A 21416-nucleotide genomic window follows, 5' to 3' on the forward strand; every position below is an offset into this window, starting at 1 on the left:
TTTCACTGATTTTCTCTCTGAGATTAGCAAATCTTTCCACAAAAAAAAAGAAAAAAGAAAAAAGAAGCAGACATCCATGGCGGTCAGCATGGCCCTTGAGGACGTCTTCTAAGAAGACCTTATACTTAAATTCATTTTTGAGCATAATTTTCAACTTGTTTGCAAAGTCTTATTGACTTTTCCTTCTGACATCAGCAAATTTTTGGGAAAAAAAGGGGGGGGGGCATCCATGGCAGCTGTTTTGAAACTTGGCTGCTATGGCTGTTGAGGGTGCACTTTTGGATGGCCTATTATCAAATTCAGTTTGAATGTAATTTTCCACCTTTGTGGTAATTCTAATTGACGTCTGCAACACTTTACTAAAAAAAAAAAAGACATTCATGGTGGCCATTTTGAAAAATGGCTGCAATGGCCTTTGATGACGCAATTTGCAATGGCCCAATAAGTTTACTTTTGAATGTAATTTCCCACCTGTTTGCAAAATCTCGTTGGCTTTCCCTTCTGATTTTAATAAATCTTTTCATAGCATTTATGGCGGCCATTTTGGAAAAATGGCTGTGATGACCGATGAGAGTGCAATTTCCGATGGCCCAATATCGAGATTTATTTTAAATGTCATTTCCCATCTATAACCAAAATTTCATTGACTTTTCCTTTTGAAATTAGCATTTTTTTAAATGAAAAAGTGGCACTTATGGTGCCCATTTAACAACTACAACAACAACAAAACATGGCTGCCATTATATAGCCATTGAGAGCGCAATTTTCAATTGCCCAATGTGTGGATTTATTTTGGATGCAATTTCCCGCTTGTTTGTAAAAAAGAAAAAAATGGCTTTCCCTTCTGAATTTTGCATTTTTAAAACAAAAAATGGCATTTTTGGCGGCCATTTTGAAAAAAAAAATGGACACCATGGCCGTTGAGGGCGCAATTTCCGATGGCCCAATATCTAGATTTATTTTGAATGTAATTAACTATTATGGGCAAAGAAATTTGCAAAATCATCGAAGAAGTGGCACATTAGACAGTCATTTTGAAAAATGGCTGTCATGGACGTTGAGGGCACAATTAACAATTACAAAATATTTCAACTCCTTTTGAATGTAATTTCCCACTTGTTTGCAAAATCTTACTGGCTTTCCCTTTTGAAGTGAGCAAATATTTTGAAAAAAAATGACATTTGTGGCGGCCATTTTGAAAAATGGCTGCCATGACCGTTGAGGGCGCTATATCCGATGACCCGATATCTAGATCTATTTTGAATGTAATTTCACATTTGTAACCAAAATCTTATTGACTTTTTTTCTCCTAAAATTAGCAAATTTTACGAAAACATGGCATTTACGGCAGCCATTTTGAAAAATGGCTGCCATGGACGTTGAGGGCGCTATTTACGATGGCCCAATATCTAAATCTAATCTGAACGTGATTTTCAACCTGTGTACGAAATTTGGTGCTTTTATCACAAAATGCACAATTGTTCGGCTATGCCGCTCCACTATTTAAAAAGATTGCAGGATTGCTAAATTTTGTGTCAGAATTCCTCAAGACACGTGGAACAATTTTCTTGCAAGAAATAACACAATCAAATTCGATTTCTTTTGTTTTTTATTGTTTTATGAATTTCTTATGTATTTTATTGTTTTTTCGATCTTTTGTTTCTATTGTTTATTTGGGTTTTTTGCCAAAATTTGTTGCAGGCATTTTTTCAAGCTTATCTACTTTAGAATTGATTAATTCCAATGATTTAAAAGTTGAAATAATCTTATTAATATCAAAATTTTTTTAACAAAAAAAAACAAACAAACATAATTTGCATTGGATTTGCACACAATGTCATGAATTTGAGCTGTTTTGGGGTTGACATGCACAAGCACAACATTATGTAACTTCAAAATGGTGTACCCAGACACCACAAATTTGGCCTCAAAATTGCAGGAGACTTCAAGGAAAAAGTCATGAAATGGTGCGGCAAAATCTTTGCGCATTGCGGAATCGTGGCGCGAAATGTCGAGGGGGGTCAATTTGACCCCCCAGTGAAGATAGGGTTAAGTTGCTCCAGGTTGGAAATGTAATAAATCAATCTGGAGGATGCAATTTGTCATCTCATCAAATAGGTGTTGCTCTACGTCATCCATCTCCTGGATTCGGTTGTCAACCAGGACTATGTGGTCGTGTACTTCCACACGCTGAGCACCGCCGACAACCAGCCAGAGCTGAACTGGCTCAAGGAGGTCTACCACATGGTGGACAACCGGTATCGAAAGAACCTTAAGGCCATGTACATTGTCCACCCAACCTTCTGGTCCAGAGTGAGTCTATTCAAGTCCCCTGGATTTTAACCAATTAGTTTCTAACGAGAATGAAGCCCAAATATATATAAATATCTGAATTGAGGGAATACAGCAATGTTGATAGAACACATCAGCAAAGTTTTAGGAAAATTGGACGATCAGTTCAAAAGTTATGAATTTTTAAAGTCTAATACTGGATGAGAAGTGATTACAACAGTTTGTGAAGTTGCAAAAGGAAACTGATAGAAAGAGAATTCAATTTTCTGTTTCCTGGGGAATAATGTTTTCATTTCCTGGTATAGTGAAAGTGCACTTGATGTAATACCTCTTTCAGAAAGCAGGGAGAATAATCAGTAACAAGTCAAGGGTATGTGTACTTTTCGTTACAAAAAAAATCAAATGAAATTTTGTGGAATTGGACCACAAAAAAAGAATTCATACTTCTCGCTCTTTATTCATAAGAACATACAGCTGGTTTCTGCGGAAGGTTTAATCAGCAGTCATCCGTTGTTTCTTAGAGTCTTCATGTTAGCCTGCTCTGTATCAGCAGAGTGGTTTATTTTTGGTCCTCCTACCACCTTGCTCTCTTCCCATACCAGCTTGTCACGTGGTACTTCACGACCTTCACCGCCTCCAGCATCAAGGGCAAGGTCCATTCCCTGGGTGCCGTCCACTCCCTGTACTCCACCATCCACCCTGACCAGCTGGACATCCCACCATTCGTCATCGAACATGACATGAAGGTCAGTTGAAGGGTCAAAGGTCAAAAGGATCTACAGTGTGGTAATCCCATGCTGGGGTAATTTGCAGCTGTACATTTAGGCAGTAGGCAATGTGATGGTTTGTGTTGAATTTTGCATTTTATTTATGTTTGTTTCTGACAAATAGAATACACATGGTTGAGATTTCATCAAAATCAGATTTCAGATATGAAAGTTATCGAATTTTACTGATCAGATTTTTCAAATCAGTATTTTTTTATTATCCAAAAATGAGTAAAGTTTTTTGATATAAGCGAGTTGAGATACTATTACAAGGTCTTGTCACCCCAGGGACAATATGTGAAAAGTTCTTACACAGAAATAGATCTTCACGCTTGCCTTATTGTGTGATTTCGGCAGATGCCAAAGTGTGCAATCTGATCTTGTTGAACACTCTCTCCATCCCACCAACAGGTGAACGGCCTAAACTACCAGAACTCGTTTGGAGATGTGGACGGCAGCGGGAGTCTCTGATGCTTGAATGGGAGATGACCGCTGTGTGAAAGCTAGAACTGTAATCAAGAACAATCTAGAAGAACAATCTAGAAGAACAGAGATTGACTCTGTACTGGAAGATACTACCATAGAAATTGGGGAGTTGCCGCATTGTATGGCGGAAAGCAAAGAGATATTATCATCGCATAAAGAGAAAATATATTTAGATTCCAACTATTGTTCTTAGGACAAATTAGAGAAAAGAAAGCATTCCTTACTCTTTCCTTGAGAACCATTCCTGCTGGCAGCTGGAAAGAATGAGCTGATTGCAAATTTTGTGTGTTCCTCATCTCAAGTAGTGTCTTTGCCATGGACGAAAACAGTATTTCGTGGTTGTTGCCCTAACCATCATATATCTTGATTGTGCGGAGCATCTAAGATCATCCAAGAGAGACATCAGTAAGCGAAATTTCGCGTTTGACACCCATGTGAGGGCAGATGGTGGCCAAGGACACACTTCCGGACTGTTCAGCTTTGCCAGATGTCCATCTTCAAGTTGATGTATTAGATGACATTGCTGGAGGACCATGTCAGCATACCCGCACCATATCCCAGGAATCAAATTCATTCCAAGCTATATAACCTACCTTCTTTCTACCAATGTATAGAGCCCAGCACAAGGAGAAAATGTGTGACTGTGAGTGAGAATGCCACTGTTATCTGATGCCAGCTCTAAGTGTCATTCTATCTCAGAGGACCTCTGACCTTTGACCTGTGACTTGACAGCAGGAGCAGAGTCGTCAAGTAATCCAATCTCTGTTTGATTGGGACACCCCTCCTTGCTATTATGAAGCATTGAGCTGACATCAGGTCTTTAACTCATTCCTACCAGCTTATATTCAATGGGTGGTAGTTTTCTTGTTTAGGTTTAGAATATATTAATATATTTTATCTTCAGTATACCACTGTATAGAAAAGTCATTCCAAGTCATATCTTGCTGGAGCACTCGCCATAAGGAAATTGCAGTAATGAAATTGCAATGAAATTGCTGCTGTTTTGGGGTTGTTTTGTGTTTGTTTTTGCAACAGAGTTGAACATAAATTGTGTTTGGTTTCACCCTTCTCTTTGAATGGATGGCATGTACAGAGTACACCGGCCTGATATGTAATCCTCACAAAAGAGGTTACGTGTACATTATCAGCCTGTATTTGTAAATCATCCTAGTTGCATGAACCTACTCTGCCACAGATTTGCAGCTCCTTTGGCAAAAATCATCACAGCATTCATGCTCTTATAGAGGAAATTTTAACACGATATTTCCTGCTCTGTGTAGTGACAGGAATCTAACACATATCTAAATGTGGTGACTGTACATACACAGGACTAAAACGATGTTTATTCATGTGTAAATGGAGGCGACGTCTGTTATAATGAAGTCCTCGGGACTGGCAGTTTTCTTTTGTTACATCAGAATTTTGTTATAGCCAAACAGTAAAGTATATAAAGATATATAGATGATCACTTTGGGACCTGAATTTTCACTTCTTTGTAATGAGAATTCTGTTATAACCATGTTTGTTATAATGGCAGTAAACTGTAGCGTTAATAAGTATCTCAATGTTTTCATATTTGGGCTAGTACCACGTAGCATTAAATGCGTGAAAATTTCCACACTAAAAAAAATGCCCCAGGCATCTTGAAGAGCCTGAGACATCAAACCAAACAAATGCACAACTAGGGTTGTTCCCAGGAACATGGGGCCTTGAGGCCAAGCCTTTGGGTGGTGTTAGTGTTGCCGTTCTGATGCAAAGTGCCATGTTCAAATGAAATTTGATTGAAATGAAGCGGGTTCAGGTTTTTTGGTGTGGTAATGTCAAAATAGCCAACACATTGTTATTACCAGTGTAGTGGACACTTTCTTCAGAATTTCTGCTTATCCGTCTCCATTTTTCCATTTTTTTTTTCTCTTCATCCTGTTATAATAAATGATAAATAATGTCTTTCTTCCTTTCTTGTATCTTACAATTAGTTACATTAAAAAGAAAATTGTCAAACATGTGCATATATTTTTTTTAATTCGTTGTGGCACCAATGTAATTTTTTTTTTTTTTTTTTGCCAGGACCCTGGTATAAAGTATGTGCCTGTGCTTAGTTGTTGTATCATCGTGTTTCATGTTCTTACAGTGGGGGCTTATTTCGCAAACTCTGCCACATCACAGTGATGTATGTTTATGTGGTATATTTGTTGCAAATATTATGGGTCACAAAATAATGCCAGACATTGAAGAGCCAAATATTATTTTACTATTCTCATGTAGCCATACAGAAGTACATGTTGTGGTTGAAAATGTGAGGTATAACTGTGTTTGTTTTTTTCTGTGTTATGTGGTAGTGTAATATTTAATTAAGTAGTGTATTGTTTGATTCTACCCTGTGACATAGTCTCAGTCAGCCCTAGTACTTACATGTTTGATATATTAATATATTAATATATGTTTTGTATCATTCTATTGCAAATTGAGAATTTCTACCTGTGTTTGATGAAATTGTCTTCAAGTGAAGACTTGTGTTCCTATTTATCATGATTTGTGCTGCAGTGTACAGTCAATTTATGCAAAGTGCATTTGTAATAATTGCCACTGTTTTCAGTCAGAGATATTACTTCTGTTCATGCATGTACAGTGTATTTCCTGTATCATCAAATGGCTATCCTTCTGTAGCAACTGAAGTTTTTAAATCATAGCAGTAATTACGGTATGCGCCATACATTTAGCAAGTCTATTTTTTGTTTGTTTGTTTTTTTTTGCAAATAGGGACTTCCCGACAATTTCGCAAGTGGTTAAATTCAAGAGTGTGGAGTACAGTACCAAATGGATAACTGCATACGTGCACATCACATTCATGTCAGGATGAGAGTTAATATTTTTGTGTGTTTTAAAATTTGCGAATAGCACCCGACTCGTAAAATTCGCGAAAATATTTTGAGTATAACAATATATCAATTTTGTGTAGCGATTGACTAGCTTGTGTGTTATCATTCATACCGTGGCCTCAAAAGAGAGATTAAGGTTTGTATATGGCAGGCAGTTGCATGAATTGGCCATAGAGATTTCTAGAATGGGTTTTCCCCTTCGTGAAATTATCAGTATTTAGTAGGCCAGTTCACAAGCAAGTCTATCCAGTCATCTGGCCTTTAGCATTACGTCAGTCTTATCCACAACTTGATACTCAACTATTGGTGGACCAGTGATTGCTTGGAAAGAGAATTTGACAAAGGGAAGCTATGAGCTGACTTCTGATGTTGAATTCATGGGAAGAATGTTGGTAGAAAGCAATTGTTCCAAATCTGTTATCCATACTTTCACTGGGAATGCACATGGACCTGCTAGATAGATGTAACAGAGGTGCTGAATTGATATTACTATATTACAGATATGTGAAATGCTTCCTTTTTAGGGCATGTAGATGTACAAGATGTCTAGGAAAAAATCGCAACATGTGCCGCTTTCCTGCATAATGCTATGAGTCTTCCAGATATTTAGATGAAGTACCAGGCATTAACTTTTTTAAACTTTTTTTTTTTCAGATAATCCCTTGAATACATGTAGCATATTCTTGAGAACTTTAGTGGGAGAATTTATCGACCATGCTTAACATGACAAGCCACTTTCTCTCAAAGTACATGTGTGTAATGAGACTTACTTCACCTATCAAAGTTTAGTGGTACCCCAAAGTTTAGTGTGACGGGGAGTGTGTTTTCACTGTGCCTAGTCTTAATAGCATACCTTGTGTGCTTGATAAAGAAATAGCACTGTTCTCCTTCATTGATAACCGTTTTAACAAAATCAAAGAACTGGGTGCCATGTAAACATGTGAGATGAGCAATTGCCCTGTGCAGTCACGTCTGTTGTAATTAAAAATGTAAATGCATACAGGTGCGGTTGTTTTCCAGCAGCTTGTAGGCGTTAGTTACAAAGGTTGGGACCTCCCCTGTCACTGATAGTCCCATTCATACAATTCATTTGTGAATTTCAATTCATTGGGATACATTTGTTCTTATGTCACTGTGCATATGTTCATTCATGAAATTTCATGAGAAAAACAATTTTTCTTTTCTTTTGGTCAATATTAATTCGACTCACACTATAGGAATACTTATTGATTTCATGTAGAAGCAGTCATAAACAAACAAGGCTTAAATATGGCATCTAACTCTTGCTGAGTTTTCATCTCATTATGCAGTTTACAGTTAAAACGACCCAGTAGGTGAGAGGTACAAATGTTAAGGTAGCCTTTAACACTCTGTTCAACCATGTAATTGAAGTGTTCACTTTCTGTAATGATGATGTTCGGTTTTGTGTGTGCTGTGTATGTGTGTGTGTGTGTGTGTGTGTGTGTGTGTGTGTGTGTGTGTGTGTGTGCAGGTTTTACACACAAAAACCTCACCATTCACTTGATTCTTCAGAATACCAAAGTTGCTGGTATACTTGCAATAAAAAACAAAAACAAACAAGAGAATGAAATATGCAGATGAGTATGTTGAATAAGTAGCAGAAGACTAGACGAAGGAGGTACACAGAGATTATTAGTACCTCCTAGATTATACAGTGTACACAATTGTATGTATGTTGGTGAATCTGTATGTGTTATGTGCAGTACTGTACTTAATCATGTTAGCTTGATCTCTAAATCTTCAGGCACAAGATGTATGCATAACATTTATCATGAATATGTAAGACATGAACTAATGAATGTTTTTTTTTTTTCTGCATGTAATGAGAAATGTGCAATCTCACACACATTGGTAAGCTGACTCCTAGAATGTATAAATAGCAGCATTCTACAATCGTGAAGAGCGATAAATCACAACCTAAAATTCGGTGTGATATTGGCAACAACCTGCCTAAAATTATCAAACCATTGGGTCTTTGTGTCTGTTTTCTTTTGTTATCAACACAAAAGTGAGAAGCTATTGTACTGTTGAGAATAAGTGTTATTTCTTTTCTGTGCAGAGGAAACACCAAAATTCCCATAGAAAAATATAAATAGAAAGACAAAGGATGGGAACTTATGAATTAGATTTGTACTCTTTGTATAGGATTAAAGACTTGAGAAAGAATTTCCATAATAAATAATTTGTGGTTGATAAGAACACAATGAATACTGACTCTTGTGTGTGTTGCAGTCTTAGGCTGGCATTTATTTGTAAAACATCAAAACTTACCGTCTATAACAATATACATTTACACAGTTGTAAGTTAAAAGTCAAGCACACATGCGTGGGGACCAACTTCAAATAGAGCAATCGTGTTATCAATGACCAATAAATACGACATTAAGTTAATGATAAGACAATAACAACAACAACAACAGCAGCAGTTCAGCATCTGCTAGTGAGGTCAATGAAAGGTGCAAATCCATGGATTTTGGCACTGAAGGTCATTCAATGTCTTGACTTTTACCCTTTGGAAGTTATCCTCTGAAATTTTTCACTTTTCTTTTGTTTTGTTTTTCTTTCTTCAACTAGAACTATTTTAAGCTTAAATTTATGTATCGCATAGTCAATTCAAACCAAGAGTTTAGGAGAGAATTGAACCTTCATGGAAGTGACATCTGACTCAACCCGTTGAGGACGAGCTGATTTTGCTATGGGTGTACACGTGTATAAGCATTTTCCATAACACTCAACCAAGAGTATTCGGGACTAGTCTTCAACCGGGTAAGATTCGTATTCAAAATCAAATTTACCTTGTGCATGATTCATTACATACATTCGCTTTTAAAATGATAAGTTTCTCAGTACGTGTATGTCAGTATATACCAAGAAACAATGCAGTCCCTGAGTTTGAACTAAAAAAAATACATTGAAATTGAAACAGAAATCGAAAAATATGTCGCTATTAAAGCTTTAAGGACAAGTTCACCTTCACATACATGTGGATTGAGTGAATGCAGTAATATTAGTAGAACACATCTGAAAGTTTGGGGGGAAATTAGACAAGCCGTTGAAAAGTTAAGAATTTTAAAGTATCTGTGCAGTCACTGCTGGATGAGAAGACTACTAAAGTGTATGAGGTCATATGCACAGAATGATATAAGAAATGTATAAAGAGAAATTCACAAAATGTTATTTTTTGAAAAAAGTGCACATTTCCTCGACTTGTCACTGACGTATGTTAAGGGTAATATTATTCCCCCTGCCTTCTGAAAGAGGTAAGTCAAGTGTTCTGTTATATGCGAGAAAAGTGAAAATATGTTGAATTTTCTTTACATTTTCTTTATATCGTTCTACACATGTGACATCACAGGCTGTAGTAGTCTTCTCATCAGGTAGTGACTGAGCAGACACATCAAAAATTCATAACTTTCGAACGGATTGTCCAATTTTCCTCAAACTTCCACTGATGTGTTCAACTAATATTCCTGCATTCACTCAATCCACATATCTATGAAGGTGGACTTGTCCTTTAAGAAGTGCATGTAGTGTGTAACGGAATATCTTCCCTGTCCCCACTGTGTAAAGTACAATTTGTACATCCATGGTTCTTTCACTCATATGTGTGATATCAGAATCACAATATAGATCATTAAGCAATTTTGCAGAGATAACAATACATAAAAACAATATTTTGGACGGAAGCAGACACCAGCAGATTATTTAATATAACCCACTTCACAATGAAGACATGCTGGGTTTCATAATCAGTGACTTGTCAAGAAAGGGTATATATAGTGATGTCTTTGCATAGTCCTTCTCAAACATTGTCAGATTCACTCTGTTCTTTATGAATACATATAATGACTTTGAACACACATCATGGGAGACTACGTCAATAATCTACAGAGACATTTACCTTCTGAATATAAATTTGAGGAAAGAGACAGATGCTGTCTTGCTTTGCAGAAAGGGAAATGTCAGCTCCACACAAGATGTGGCACTAACATTGCATACTGGTATATGACGTGAGCACTGATGCAGTCAATTATTATTTGTTTACTTTTTTTCTTTGCACATATGTTATACAATCAAAGTTCTTTTTTTTTTTTTAGGCTATATTGTGAATGATGAACACTGAACAGTTTGCATATTTTGAGTTTATCTTTGCTATCTTAACTACTTTTTTTTATGCAGCAGGGCTTTAAGACATGCCATGCGAATGTAAGATCTTCCTGCCAGATGAATGTACTGATATTCAAAAATATGTATTTTCCATTTTCTTTTGCTTTTACTTGATCATATTCACACACACAGACAAAGAAAAAAAATGAAGATAAAATCTCCCTGAGATTTGGTTAATGTAACCTTCTCACCCCTCATGCTATTTGTAACCTTATGACTAAACACAAAACAAATCATTAATAAGGACCCCCTCCCTTCAATAATTTCTGATTCCACTTTCAAACCCACTCCTGTAACAAATTAGGGCAGATGATGTACATGATTCTACTCTTGTATTACATAGAAATAACAATCACTGACATTATCCTCTGTGGACTGGCGTGCAGCCACAAATGCATACACATGTCAATGATCATCAATCGAAGGACAATATCCCAAGATTTTATGGGGGAAAATTATTATATATTTACACAATTGAAGCATGGAAATCCACAAACAAAACAATGTAATTTATTCTGATCAGAGGAAATGAAATTTTAAAGAAACACTACATTATGTACATGTATGAGCATACTTTCATTAAAAAGTGCTGTTTTTACCATACAAGCTAATTCACCATATTTCATGATTGTGAAAAGGGATAATTGCAGTGACACTGCAATCACTCACAAACATTGTTTGGCTAAGTCGTGGGTGAAGCACTTTCTCTTTTTCCACACACATTGCAGGCCTGCATGCAGCATGGTGATGGACTGGGAGACTAAATAAAACAAATCCCTAATACCTCAATGAAGTGAGACTGATATGTCAGTCCTCCTCAACTGTGATAAAGCTGGGAATGTCAATTTGTCACATCTAGTCCCGGGGCATTAATTTCACCATTTCATCATTTTATTAACTTCCAAGACTTATGGTGGATTTTCATCACTTATTACATTCTGTAATGTCGATATAATATGCACATATCTTCTGTAAAGAAAAATTGTCTTTACATGTTTTGTTGGAGATGGAAAAAATGAGTGAATGAATGAATGACTCACAAATGTGATTATCTGATACAAGCTAACAGACAGCCAAGAATTTCAACCATTCCAGAGGAATATTTACCTAGACTTCCTGCATGGGATTCCACACAGGGAGAGGACACATGAGAAAGACATTTACCACAATAACTACACATAATGAAAGGCCCCCCCCCCCCCCCTCCTTCCCTTCCCCTGACAACCAGACAAGAGTGTCTGCTACCTGAATCTCTTGGCTGCCTTCTCAAAGTCTTCCTTGGTGAGACGGTAGCCCCAGTGCTGGAGGGTTTGCCGGACCACGGGCGAGACACCAAAGTTGTCAAAGGCAGAGCCGCTGCGGGCGCACTTGGCGATGAGGTTGTTGCGCCACCTCCCTTTCAGGCCAGCGCACTTCTTCCACCTGCCGACCTGTCGCTCATCGTCATCTGTGCGCCTCCCCAAGTAGAACCTGAGAAGTGGACATGAGGTGAAATGTAGAAGCTTCCATGATGAAATGTTTCGATTGGACAAGATGGAAATGGAGGAGTACAAGCAAGACCACTGCAGTCTAGCCGATTTGGTGTAACACAGACTTTGCCTACTGTCTTTAAGGAGACAAGCAATCAAATCAAGTTGAGGGAATGGTGATGTAAATATAATATGTATGCACATTGCTATTCACCAGTGACAGCATCCATTCCACACAATGACAGATGGAAAGAGAGTTGTTTTTTTTTTTGGTCAGTGAGAACAGTAATAATGCCACTCAACACAGAGCAGATGCATAAATGTTCTCAATAACACCAAATTCATATGGACCAAGGACAGAACATGGACATGCTCAAAATATTCAATACCTACACAAAGGCAACATGCTCGACCGCTGTGGAGCATTTAACTCAGACAAGTTTTCTCAATTAACGTAAGTTGAAATTGTTCTATAAACAATTGATTACTGTTATGATATGTACCTCGAAAGTCAGGGAGGTCGAGAAATAAAAAGAAAATATTTGACATAATTGGCGTAATTGATGAACTCCTGACTGCTTAGATTGGCTGCCTATTAGTAACCTTGTGGTTTCAGAGGTTGATGTAGACAAACTCCAAGTGCACTGTGCTATAACAGTGAGGAGAATATGAGCTTAAGATGACCTGTTATCTTTTCATCAAATTTTCCCTTACATTGAGAAGTTACCTTTACAGCCATGATGTCATTAGAGCAAAAATGGAAGAAAGGAGAAAAAAGGGGAAGAGGAGGAGAAGAAAGAGATACTCCTCTTTTCTTTTCTTTTCTTTTCTTTTTTTTTTCATGGAAGAATTGAATTTCGGGTACAGATCTTCATATTTTGATGGGCAGTACCTGCAGTACCACATGAACCACCCGTAGGGATCTTGTTTGTGGATCCATCCGCTGCTCTCCCACATTTCTAGACTGCCACCGCACTTCACCTTGTATGTGTTGACGTCCTCGCGATATGTACTGGATGCCACCTACAATGAACGATATACAAATTTGCATACATATAGCGCATAATAAATATTCATGTCTAATGAAGGAGCAAACAGCAACTTAGTAAAAGATGATGTACAAGTAAAATCCCCATACAGTCTCACATGGAAAAATAAAAGTTTACTAGAAACGTGGTAGGATCACCTGAATTTCCCACAACTAATTTTGATAAAATTGGCAAGTTTAGGAGAGCATCTCTAACTGTTCTTTACCTTGCATGTGATTACAAATTAATATATATTTCTAAGCATCTTCCACCTGCTTTTTAGTATGACAGACATCACAGTACTTCATGGAATTCTGTCAGCACAGCCTTCTTGTGACTTCTACCAGGGAGGTACAGTCAAGCTTGCCTAAGTCAAATCTATTTGGACTGAAGAAATACCTTTGACTTGGAGGAAATTCAACTTATGGGGGATTAAAATCAATAGAATATAAAGAGGAGAGGACTTGAAAAGACCTTCGACTTAGGTGATTATTCAACTTATGTGAAGTTGACTTACGCAAGGTTGACTGTATTCACTATGAATAACACTTCACAATATGACACCTTTCACAAAGATGAATTCCTGTCTCTTTTGTGCCAGAAAGTGGTATCTCTGAAACTGAGGAGTTACAACCTTTAACCCATAGCTTACCCCATCAAAGACTACTGCCAGGGTACTGTTTCTTAAAGGAGACCACTTCAGTTTAGATGGATAGTCACCCGACACCTCAAATAAATGGATAGTCTTCTTGACCATGTGTGATAGATATTGTACAGACAATACAAAATTTAAATTGATCACCTCGCATTAAAATATTATGCTTATGAACAGCCTTAAGGATCAAACACATGTAACTTTGAAGACATTTATAAGAAGGTCAATATAACCTCAACCCTTGAGTATCTAAAGGTTTCTGAATTCTTCCTCTGTTTTTGTGGAGACAAAACAAAGATGACATCAATTAGGCAATGAAGCACATACACTTCTTAACACTGTACTCCACAATGCATACATATGGACACACATGCGCACAGACACAGACACAAACACACACACACACATGTCAGGGTAACTGCAAGTACGTGTAGTTCGGTGATTTTCATTATGGGCATTTGCAGGCAGTTTGAGAGTAGAAGGGTTAAACCATTCTACGGCATCTCACCTGCTTCGAAACTTCGAGCCCCTCTAACCAATTCTTGGGCAGCTCTTTCCACACACCAGAATATTTTTCACCTGAGGATTAGAAAGAGGGAGAAAGAAAGAGAAAGAAAGGTAGAGAGAAAGAGAGAGAGAGAGAGAGAGGCAGACAGACAAAGAAAGACATAAGGATGGATGATGCAAACAGAGTAGAAATTAAAGGAATCGTATAGTTTTGGTTGAGACCTAACTTCAGGTTTCTAACATTTTTTGATGAGATAGTGTGAAACCTCTTACGAAATATGAAAGAACCTGTAATTCGAAGAGGAATTTAAAGTTTATTCGATGAAAAGTTGTTCTGAAATGGCAGAGATACCCAAAACAGAGCGATCCAAATAAAAGGTGGGACCCACCTTTTATTACAATGGCTTTGTTTTACTTTGTTTTTGGATGTCTCAGCCATTCCAAAACCGACTTTCATCAAATAAATGTTGAATTCCTCTTAGAATGGTATGCTCTGTACTATTTCATAAGTATTTTCTTGGTATCTCACAAAAAGTTATAAGCCCAATCCTCACCTTAACCAATACGATACCATCTGTTTAACACATTGCCCAGAATATCCAAGACAGACTACCTGCACAGAACCAACACAAATGAGCATGACTGTTTCACTGCATGAAATCAAATACTTTTTCAGCGGATTCTGAAACGGCAGTCATCTGCCGATCAAGAGGCTGATTGTAAAGAGTAGCTGAAGCAGAATCTATTTACATGTTTTTTTTTCTAGCATAATGAAAGAGCAACGGACTTATACCTTTCAGAAAGCAAGTGGAGTTTTATCATCCGTCACATATGACAAGAACAAGCCTCAGGATGTGTACTTTCCATAAAATATGAAACTTTGTGGAATTCCCTCAATATCTACTTTATATCACTGTTCTGCAGTGATGTCATTAACAGTTTGAATCTGTTGTATGTCTCCTCATCCAGTAATGGTGGCACCAAGTTTGAAAATTCTTACAAGAATTGTCCAATTTTCCTAGAACTTTCACTGATATGCTCTACAAGCATATCTGCATCCACTCAATCTACATGTTAAGTTAGGAGAACTTCCTCTATAAGGATAGTGTCCATTCATTTTACTAGTCCAAACATTTAGGTTGTAGTTGTCCTTGGCAAATGGGCAAGCGGCGTTGCATGACCCTGACATCATACTTATCTAGGAGTACTTTCATACACTTTTGTCAATTACCTTTGATAGCAATGAGAGAAAATTTCAAATGGTTTGAAAAATCTTTGGCTTGTGTGAGCAAGATGAAAAACGAGATGTATTGCGTTCATTTTTGAGCGATGAAAATTGATGAATGATGGGCAAAGTGGATTAAGCCATGCTGCCATAACATACCTGTCACTGAGGACTTGATCGGTCGGAAGTACGTCCCGCCGAAGCTGCCTGCCTGGAGAACCTCCTTTGGGGTCATGTTTGGCCGAATCTCGGGGTAATCAGGGAAGACAAGCTCCCCCTTGGCGTTCTTCTTGGGGAGGGGGGCGGTGTAGCCCCTCTCAGTGCGGATGGCTTCCTCTTCGCTTGAAGACTTTTTATCTGTCACTGCACGAACACACAAAAGCAGCAACAGAAAACATAGATGTGTAGGTCAAATTCTGAGAAAGCTCCAAGTGTGCCTACGTGGCACTTCAAAGAAGATTGTAATGACATTTCCCTTAAGTCTTATAATTCTTATCTTTATCATGAGAGACTCATAAAACACACTGTCTGATGGACTCACAAAATAACATTTCAACTTATCCTATTCTGGATGTCTACTTCAAGCTACTGACTTTCCAAATGATTGGTTAGTTTAATACTTTTTGAAATACTTGTATAAATTTTTGCAGTACCCGGATTACAGATTATTTAGAAATCAGAAAGAGGGAAATAGTGCTATAGGAACAAAATGATAAAAATAATGAAAATAACAGAAAATAATAGTAATTCCCCCTTGGTCTAAAGTACAATGTTAGGACAACTGTACGTGTTGTTCTGTCAAAATTCCCTCTACAGTAACTACACTACAATAGCTATAATCCTTTGATACATAATAATTTAGCATTTTTTGTAAGTAAAATCAAGATTTTTTGGTAGAACAACTGGTAGAAAAACTTTGGTCAACCTGGGGCTGGAGATCTAAATGTTGGTTCCAGACCTCATCACAAACCTTTCACACCAATTCCCAGAAGACACTTTTGTATCATACACCTGGAAGCTAGAAAAGAATGTGATTTGAATTGAACATGACTCAAAGACTTGTCAGTGGAATCACAGATCTTAAAGAGGGAGAGAAAAGAAAGACAAGACTGATTTGCTTACCCTTCTTCCCTGGTGTTGTTTCTGCTTTCTTCGCAGCCTTCTTCAAATTTGCTTCAGTTTGGTTCTTTTTCTTTGTGACGCTGCCAGCTTTGGACTTCTTCTGCACTGATGACTTCGGCTTACTCTTAGCTGCTCCTTTGGCCAAATCTGCCGACTTAACCATCTGTGTGAAGACAAATTTGACAAGTTAAATTAAGAACTACTTTCTCTACTTGAAAAATAAAAATAGACATGCCACTACAGCAACTGGCATGCTTACTACTATTTTTCATTTAAATTTTGCTGGTAGCTCAGTCTGTATGTCTGCAATAGTATGTCTTACCAGAATTCAATGTGATGATAGCACATATCAAACTCTTGCTACAACTATATTAGACTGTCACACTCACCCACCAGGCTATAAAACAACAGCATCCTCAATTTTGTTCAATCAACAGACAGCATGTGAAGGTTCCAGTATACCCCCCACTTTTAGTTTTGCCATACCACTCTATCTACACTACCCTCTAGTCCCTACCCTTCCCCTAAGCTTAAATAAAATGCACATTGCATTTTGTGTTTCAATTCTCTTTTTTTTTTCAAATAAGTTTACAGCAAGCCCCCATATTTCAACCATAATGCTGTCCCAAATTCGACCATCTGTTACTTTGTACATATAGCACGTACTTGAAGAATTAATAGGGCCAACTTGCATGCACACAAATTTGAGCAAGGGATGCTCCGGGAGGTCAGACCTTGGACTTGATCTTGATGTCGTTAATGTACAAATGCCTGGTGTGGCTATCTCGTACATCTCATGAACTTGGTGTGGGTTTTTAATTTTAATTATGGCAAGAGTTCCTTTTGAGATAGCCATCCAAAAGTGGGTGCGCATCCGTGCGTATCATAAGCAAGGTTAGGCTAGGTAGAGTTGTATAGATCTGCACTGATTTAGTAGTTGTTCTACAAGTGTGATTGGGGTGGCTGTCTCAAAAAGAAGTCTTTCCTTAATTATTTTGACTTAGCCAGAATCTATCCACTGAGAGGCATTAAAAAAAAAACCCTCTTATTTGACTGATAACATCTTTAAAAAAAAGGAACAATTCTCAAAAGAAAAACGAAATAGGCCTAGACCTATGTGACTATGGAAAAATAAATATCAGATTGGAATTCCCTTTTTTAGATTAGTGGATCTACAACTCCCCAAGCAGGTGACAAGGTAGTAGATCAAGACAATGAAGACGTCAAAGAAACTCCAGCTGAGTGTGCTCCCAACTAGTAAATCTGCCTCTGTTATATTGCGATCGTGATCTAACGTAGGCCTAAGTTCACGCCAACTTACCTTGAGGTCTTTTAATCTGAAGTTCGATACAAAGTGTGACAAACTGCCTCAGAGAGCTGAGGCTTGAACTCCGCTGTTTCGGCGTCTCCCTATGCCTTGTTGATGCTGTGGGAGTAATACGAGTAGGGGAAACGAAGCGGCAGGCGACGGCGATGGTATTATTAAACGTTAGATACTAGTAGTGTACACCCGCGTTGTGTTGCTGGTGAACTGAGAAGTGAAGTGGTAAATTTACTCGTTGACAATCGTATCGGCCTTCTCTTAACTTGTTGGCGTTGACTCATTAGGTGAGGCTTTCTGTTTCGTCAAAAAGTAGGCTACCTAGGTGGTAGTTTAGATGCTTATAGCCAACAGAACCTCTCAAGAGAAGCAGAGTCGGGTTAAAGATTGTCTGTAAAGTGTACAGTCAGTCAATCAAGCTCAGAAGCGCTGCGCTTTCATAACTACAGTGCTTTGGCGCTGGCGTGGCTTGCGTAACCCAACCGGCACTGGTTTCGTAACAAGAAAAAAGCCCCGCGAGCGCCAGTAAATTCGCTGCTCCTACTAAGACGTGAAGGTGGGCCTGTTGCTTCTGCATGGGTCTGATCAATTAGTAGTAGCAGCAAACGCTACAAGCAAGGGCGGGGAATTACCCTTTCATTTCTCTCGCTCCCCCCCCCCCCCCGGTAAACTTGGTACTCTTGGTATAAACCAAAAGCAACAATTCAGGGAACGTGTAGTTTCAACAGGGAGGTGGGAACCTCCCTGGTTTCAAAACAACTCCTGCCCTTTATTTTCTCAAGTACACACTTAAGATTTTTGCGATGTGCCTCTTTTGGGGTCTTTTTGTAGTTATTTTTTTTTTTTTAAAGCCAGGAATCACTTAAAGGGATCTATAATATTAACTGAAAACTAATTTCAGGTTTCTAACATTTTTTTTTTTTTTGTGGTGAGAAGAGAAACCCCTCGTGAAATATAAAAGAACATGTAATTCCAGGGGGATTCAACGTTCATTTGATGAAAATTGGTTTTGAAATGACGGAGATATCCAAAACAGAGCTATCCATTATAAGGTGGGACCCAACTTCTATTAGGATCGCTTTGTTTTACTTTGTTTTTGGATGTCTCAGCCAGCCATATGCACACTGAATTCATCACGGCTTTGAAATCAAAGCGCCAAAAATGCATGATATGTGATGTAGCTCAGTCTTTAATCTACTAATCTATCGTACAAACAAACAATGGTATTAATTATCTTTTAGTCTCACGTAATTTTAACGATACGTCATTATTGTTTATTTTGTTAATAGTTCGGAAAAAGGGAGACACCACAACATTTAGAGAACACGAATAACACACATCGTTGTTTGTTTGTTTGTTTGGAGCTTTAATTTTCCAATTAAAACAACTCTAACAAGATCACGGCTATATACCGGTATGGGTATATTTCAAAAGCCATATCAATAAAAATACTTCAAGCATCTAAGGCCCGATCAAGCTAACTTTTCCATATTCAAATCCCCATATTCATATTTAGGTGATAAAAATGAAGCATCATATATATTGTATATATATGTATATATATATATATATATATATATATATATATATATAGAGAGAGAGAGAGAGAGAGAGAGAGAGAGAGGGAGAGAGATGGTGATACAACTGACTGTAACAAAAAGTTGACACCCTGTATTTGGGCCGATGACATTGGATTTTGCGACCTATCAATCATGAAGTCGACGTAATGATACTTGATGTCAACGAAGACGGATGACCATCCTATACAGTGTCCACAACACCTGTGATGAAAATACAGTTGTTTATTTCTAGTGTTTTTCTTTCTTCCGTTCTTTCTTTTCTCCATATGCCTATTCTATAACCCGCATTCTGATACACTTCCGAAAAGCTGTATAGAATTTCAATCTCTCGAATCCTTAGAGGAGGCAAGACGGTAAGTGTGTCCATGGTGCTGACAGGGCTCAAGGTTTTGTGACCATACCTATCGAAAAGACATGGTAGGCAACGGCTGTGCAAGATGCGGAACGGGGCTCGATTGGTGTCTGATAGTAAGACATCCTTCGTCCACAAACGCACAGGGAGTCTTTTCTGTCAATCGGCAGCTCTCATCTCATCGGCTGTGGTGGAGACGTTGCTTGAGATCATTGCGCCAGTAAATGCCAAGACCCGACTGCAGTTTTCTCAGGCGTGAAAGTTAAAAGGTCAAAAGGTCAAAATGGACACGTTGCTAATTGTCATTACTGTCTTATTAGCACAAGGTGCTTTTGGTGAGTACATCATCCCAAACTAGGGCTTAATTTGTATTATACTTCATTGTTTAATGTTCCATCTTGCACATTTCATGTTTGGAGACATTGACAAACTTTTACAATTATGACACCAACCTTCTTGGTCTCTTCTGCCCAGGGAACCCAGAATCCCAGGGTGCACGTCACGAGACCGACACCCACGAGTCATAACAGACCACGAGTTATACAGCTCACGAATCATACAGTCCATGAGTTATACAGCCCATGAGTTCGACACTAAGCTAATAAGGCCCACGAGAACGACACATTAAGGCCCGTGTTGTATCTGTCGAACTCGTGGGCTGTTTTTACCTAGAGTCGAACTCATGGGCTGTATGACTCGTGAGCTGTAACACTCGTGGACCTGTTCTCTATGTCAAACTCGTGGGCTGTATGACTCGTGGGAGTCGGTCTTGTGGGATGACCCCGAAGCCCAGGTCTACTTCGATATAGGCCTACACTTCAATTTATTATGTCACTTGTCCAATAATCCATCCGTGCATTGTATTCTATATTCGGGCGTTTCCGTAGTTTTCCGAATGCACTTCGTATTTCTTTCAATTGATTTTGTCGGTAATGGATCATTAACAGTGGATGAAGATCCACTGTGAAATCGTTTGAAATATGCAATGATAGTTATATAAGCCTTCTTTGTTTATGTTTGTTTCACCTCATCTAGAAATCTTTGTTATACACAGATATAGGTGAATTTGGTCCTAAGGATTGATGAAACTCGTGATAATGTGAAGATTTAACTCTTGCAAATCATCTTAAAATTCTGCCGTTTGAATGTTCATTTTCGGGACACTTTCAACAAAACCTCTTCAGAATTTGTATAACACTCAATATCTTGCTCAAACATGGAAAAAAAGTCGATGTTCATCGTACCATTCACGTATAGGTGGAACCGGGTGGACCAAGCAAAATTAGGCCTAAATATAATATATTTGATACTCAGACTCATAAACAGTACGAAAAGAGAGAATTAATTTTCTTGCCTTTTGTTTCTAAAATATCAAATAGAATCAACCATATTTTCAGCTTATTTAGCGTAACAAAATTTATGAATAATACAACTATTACTGCTGTGGACAGGACTCTGTTATAGATAAGACAGATGTGTTGCAAACAAAATTTAATATCCTGCTAACGTTTATGCAAAGATATTAATTATACGTAAATATGCGAG

At 38.0% G+C, this 21416-nt stretch overlaps 2 protein-coding genes across 2 annotated transcripts in view; one reads left to right on the top strand and one right to left on the bottom strand.

Annotated features, from left to right (window-relative positions):
• The window catches only part of LOC139725610 (protein GDAP2 homolog), a 70179-nt gene extending 64101 nt beyond the window's left edge, over window positions 1-6078 (top strand). The window contains exons 10-12 of the mRNA XM_071636700.1: window positions 2119-2313; window positions 2895-3038; window positions 3471-6078. Coding sequence (XP_071492801.1) covers window positions 2119-2313; window positions 2895-3038; window positions 3471-3530 — 399 coding nt within the window. The 3' untranslated portion in view covers window positions 3531-6078. The remainder of the gene's footprint in view (window positions 1-2118; window positions 2314-2894; window positions 3039-3470) is intronic.
• A 5775-nt stretch (window positions 6079-11853) lies between these two features.
• On the bottom strand, window positions 11854-18239 carry LOC139725611 (uncharacterized). The gene is made up of 6 exons (XM_071636701.1): window positions 17940-18239; window positions 16619-16781; window positions 15656-15859; window positions 14273-14343; window positions 12974-13104; window positions 11854-12082 (listed from the first exon to the last, which is right to left on the bottom strand). The coding sequence occupies exons 2-6, from the start codon at window positions 16779-16781 to the stop codon at window positions 11854-11856; spliced, it is 798 nt and encodes a 265-aa protein (XP_071492802.1). The 5' UTR covers window positions 17940-18239.
• Window positions 18240-21416: the final 3177 nt, after the last annotated feature.

This window comes from Diadema antillarum, unplaced genomic scaffold (genome assembly GCF_040938485.1).
Source record: "Diadema antillarum isolate AM-2024a unplaced genomic scaffold, OU_Dant_1.0 seq00000053_RagTag, whole genome shotgun sequence".
NCBI lineage: Eukaryota > Metazoa > Echinodermata > Echinoidea > Diadematoida > Diadematidae > Diadema > Diadema antillarum.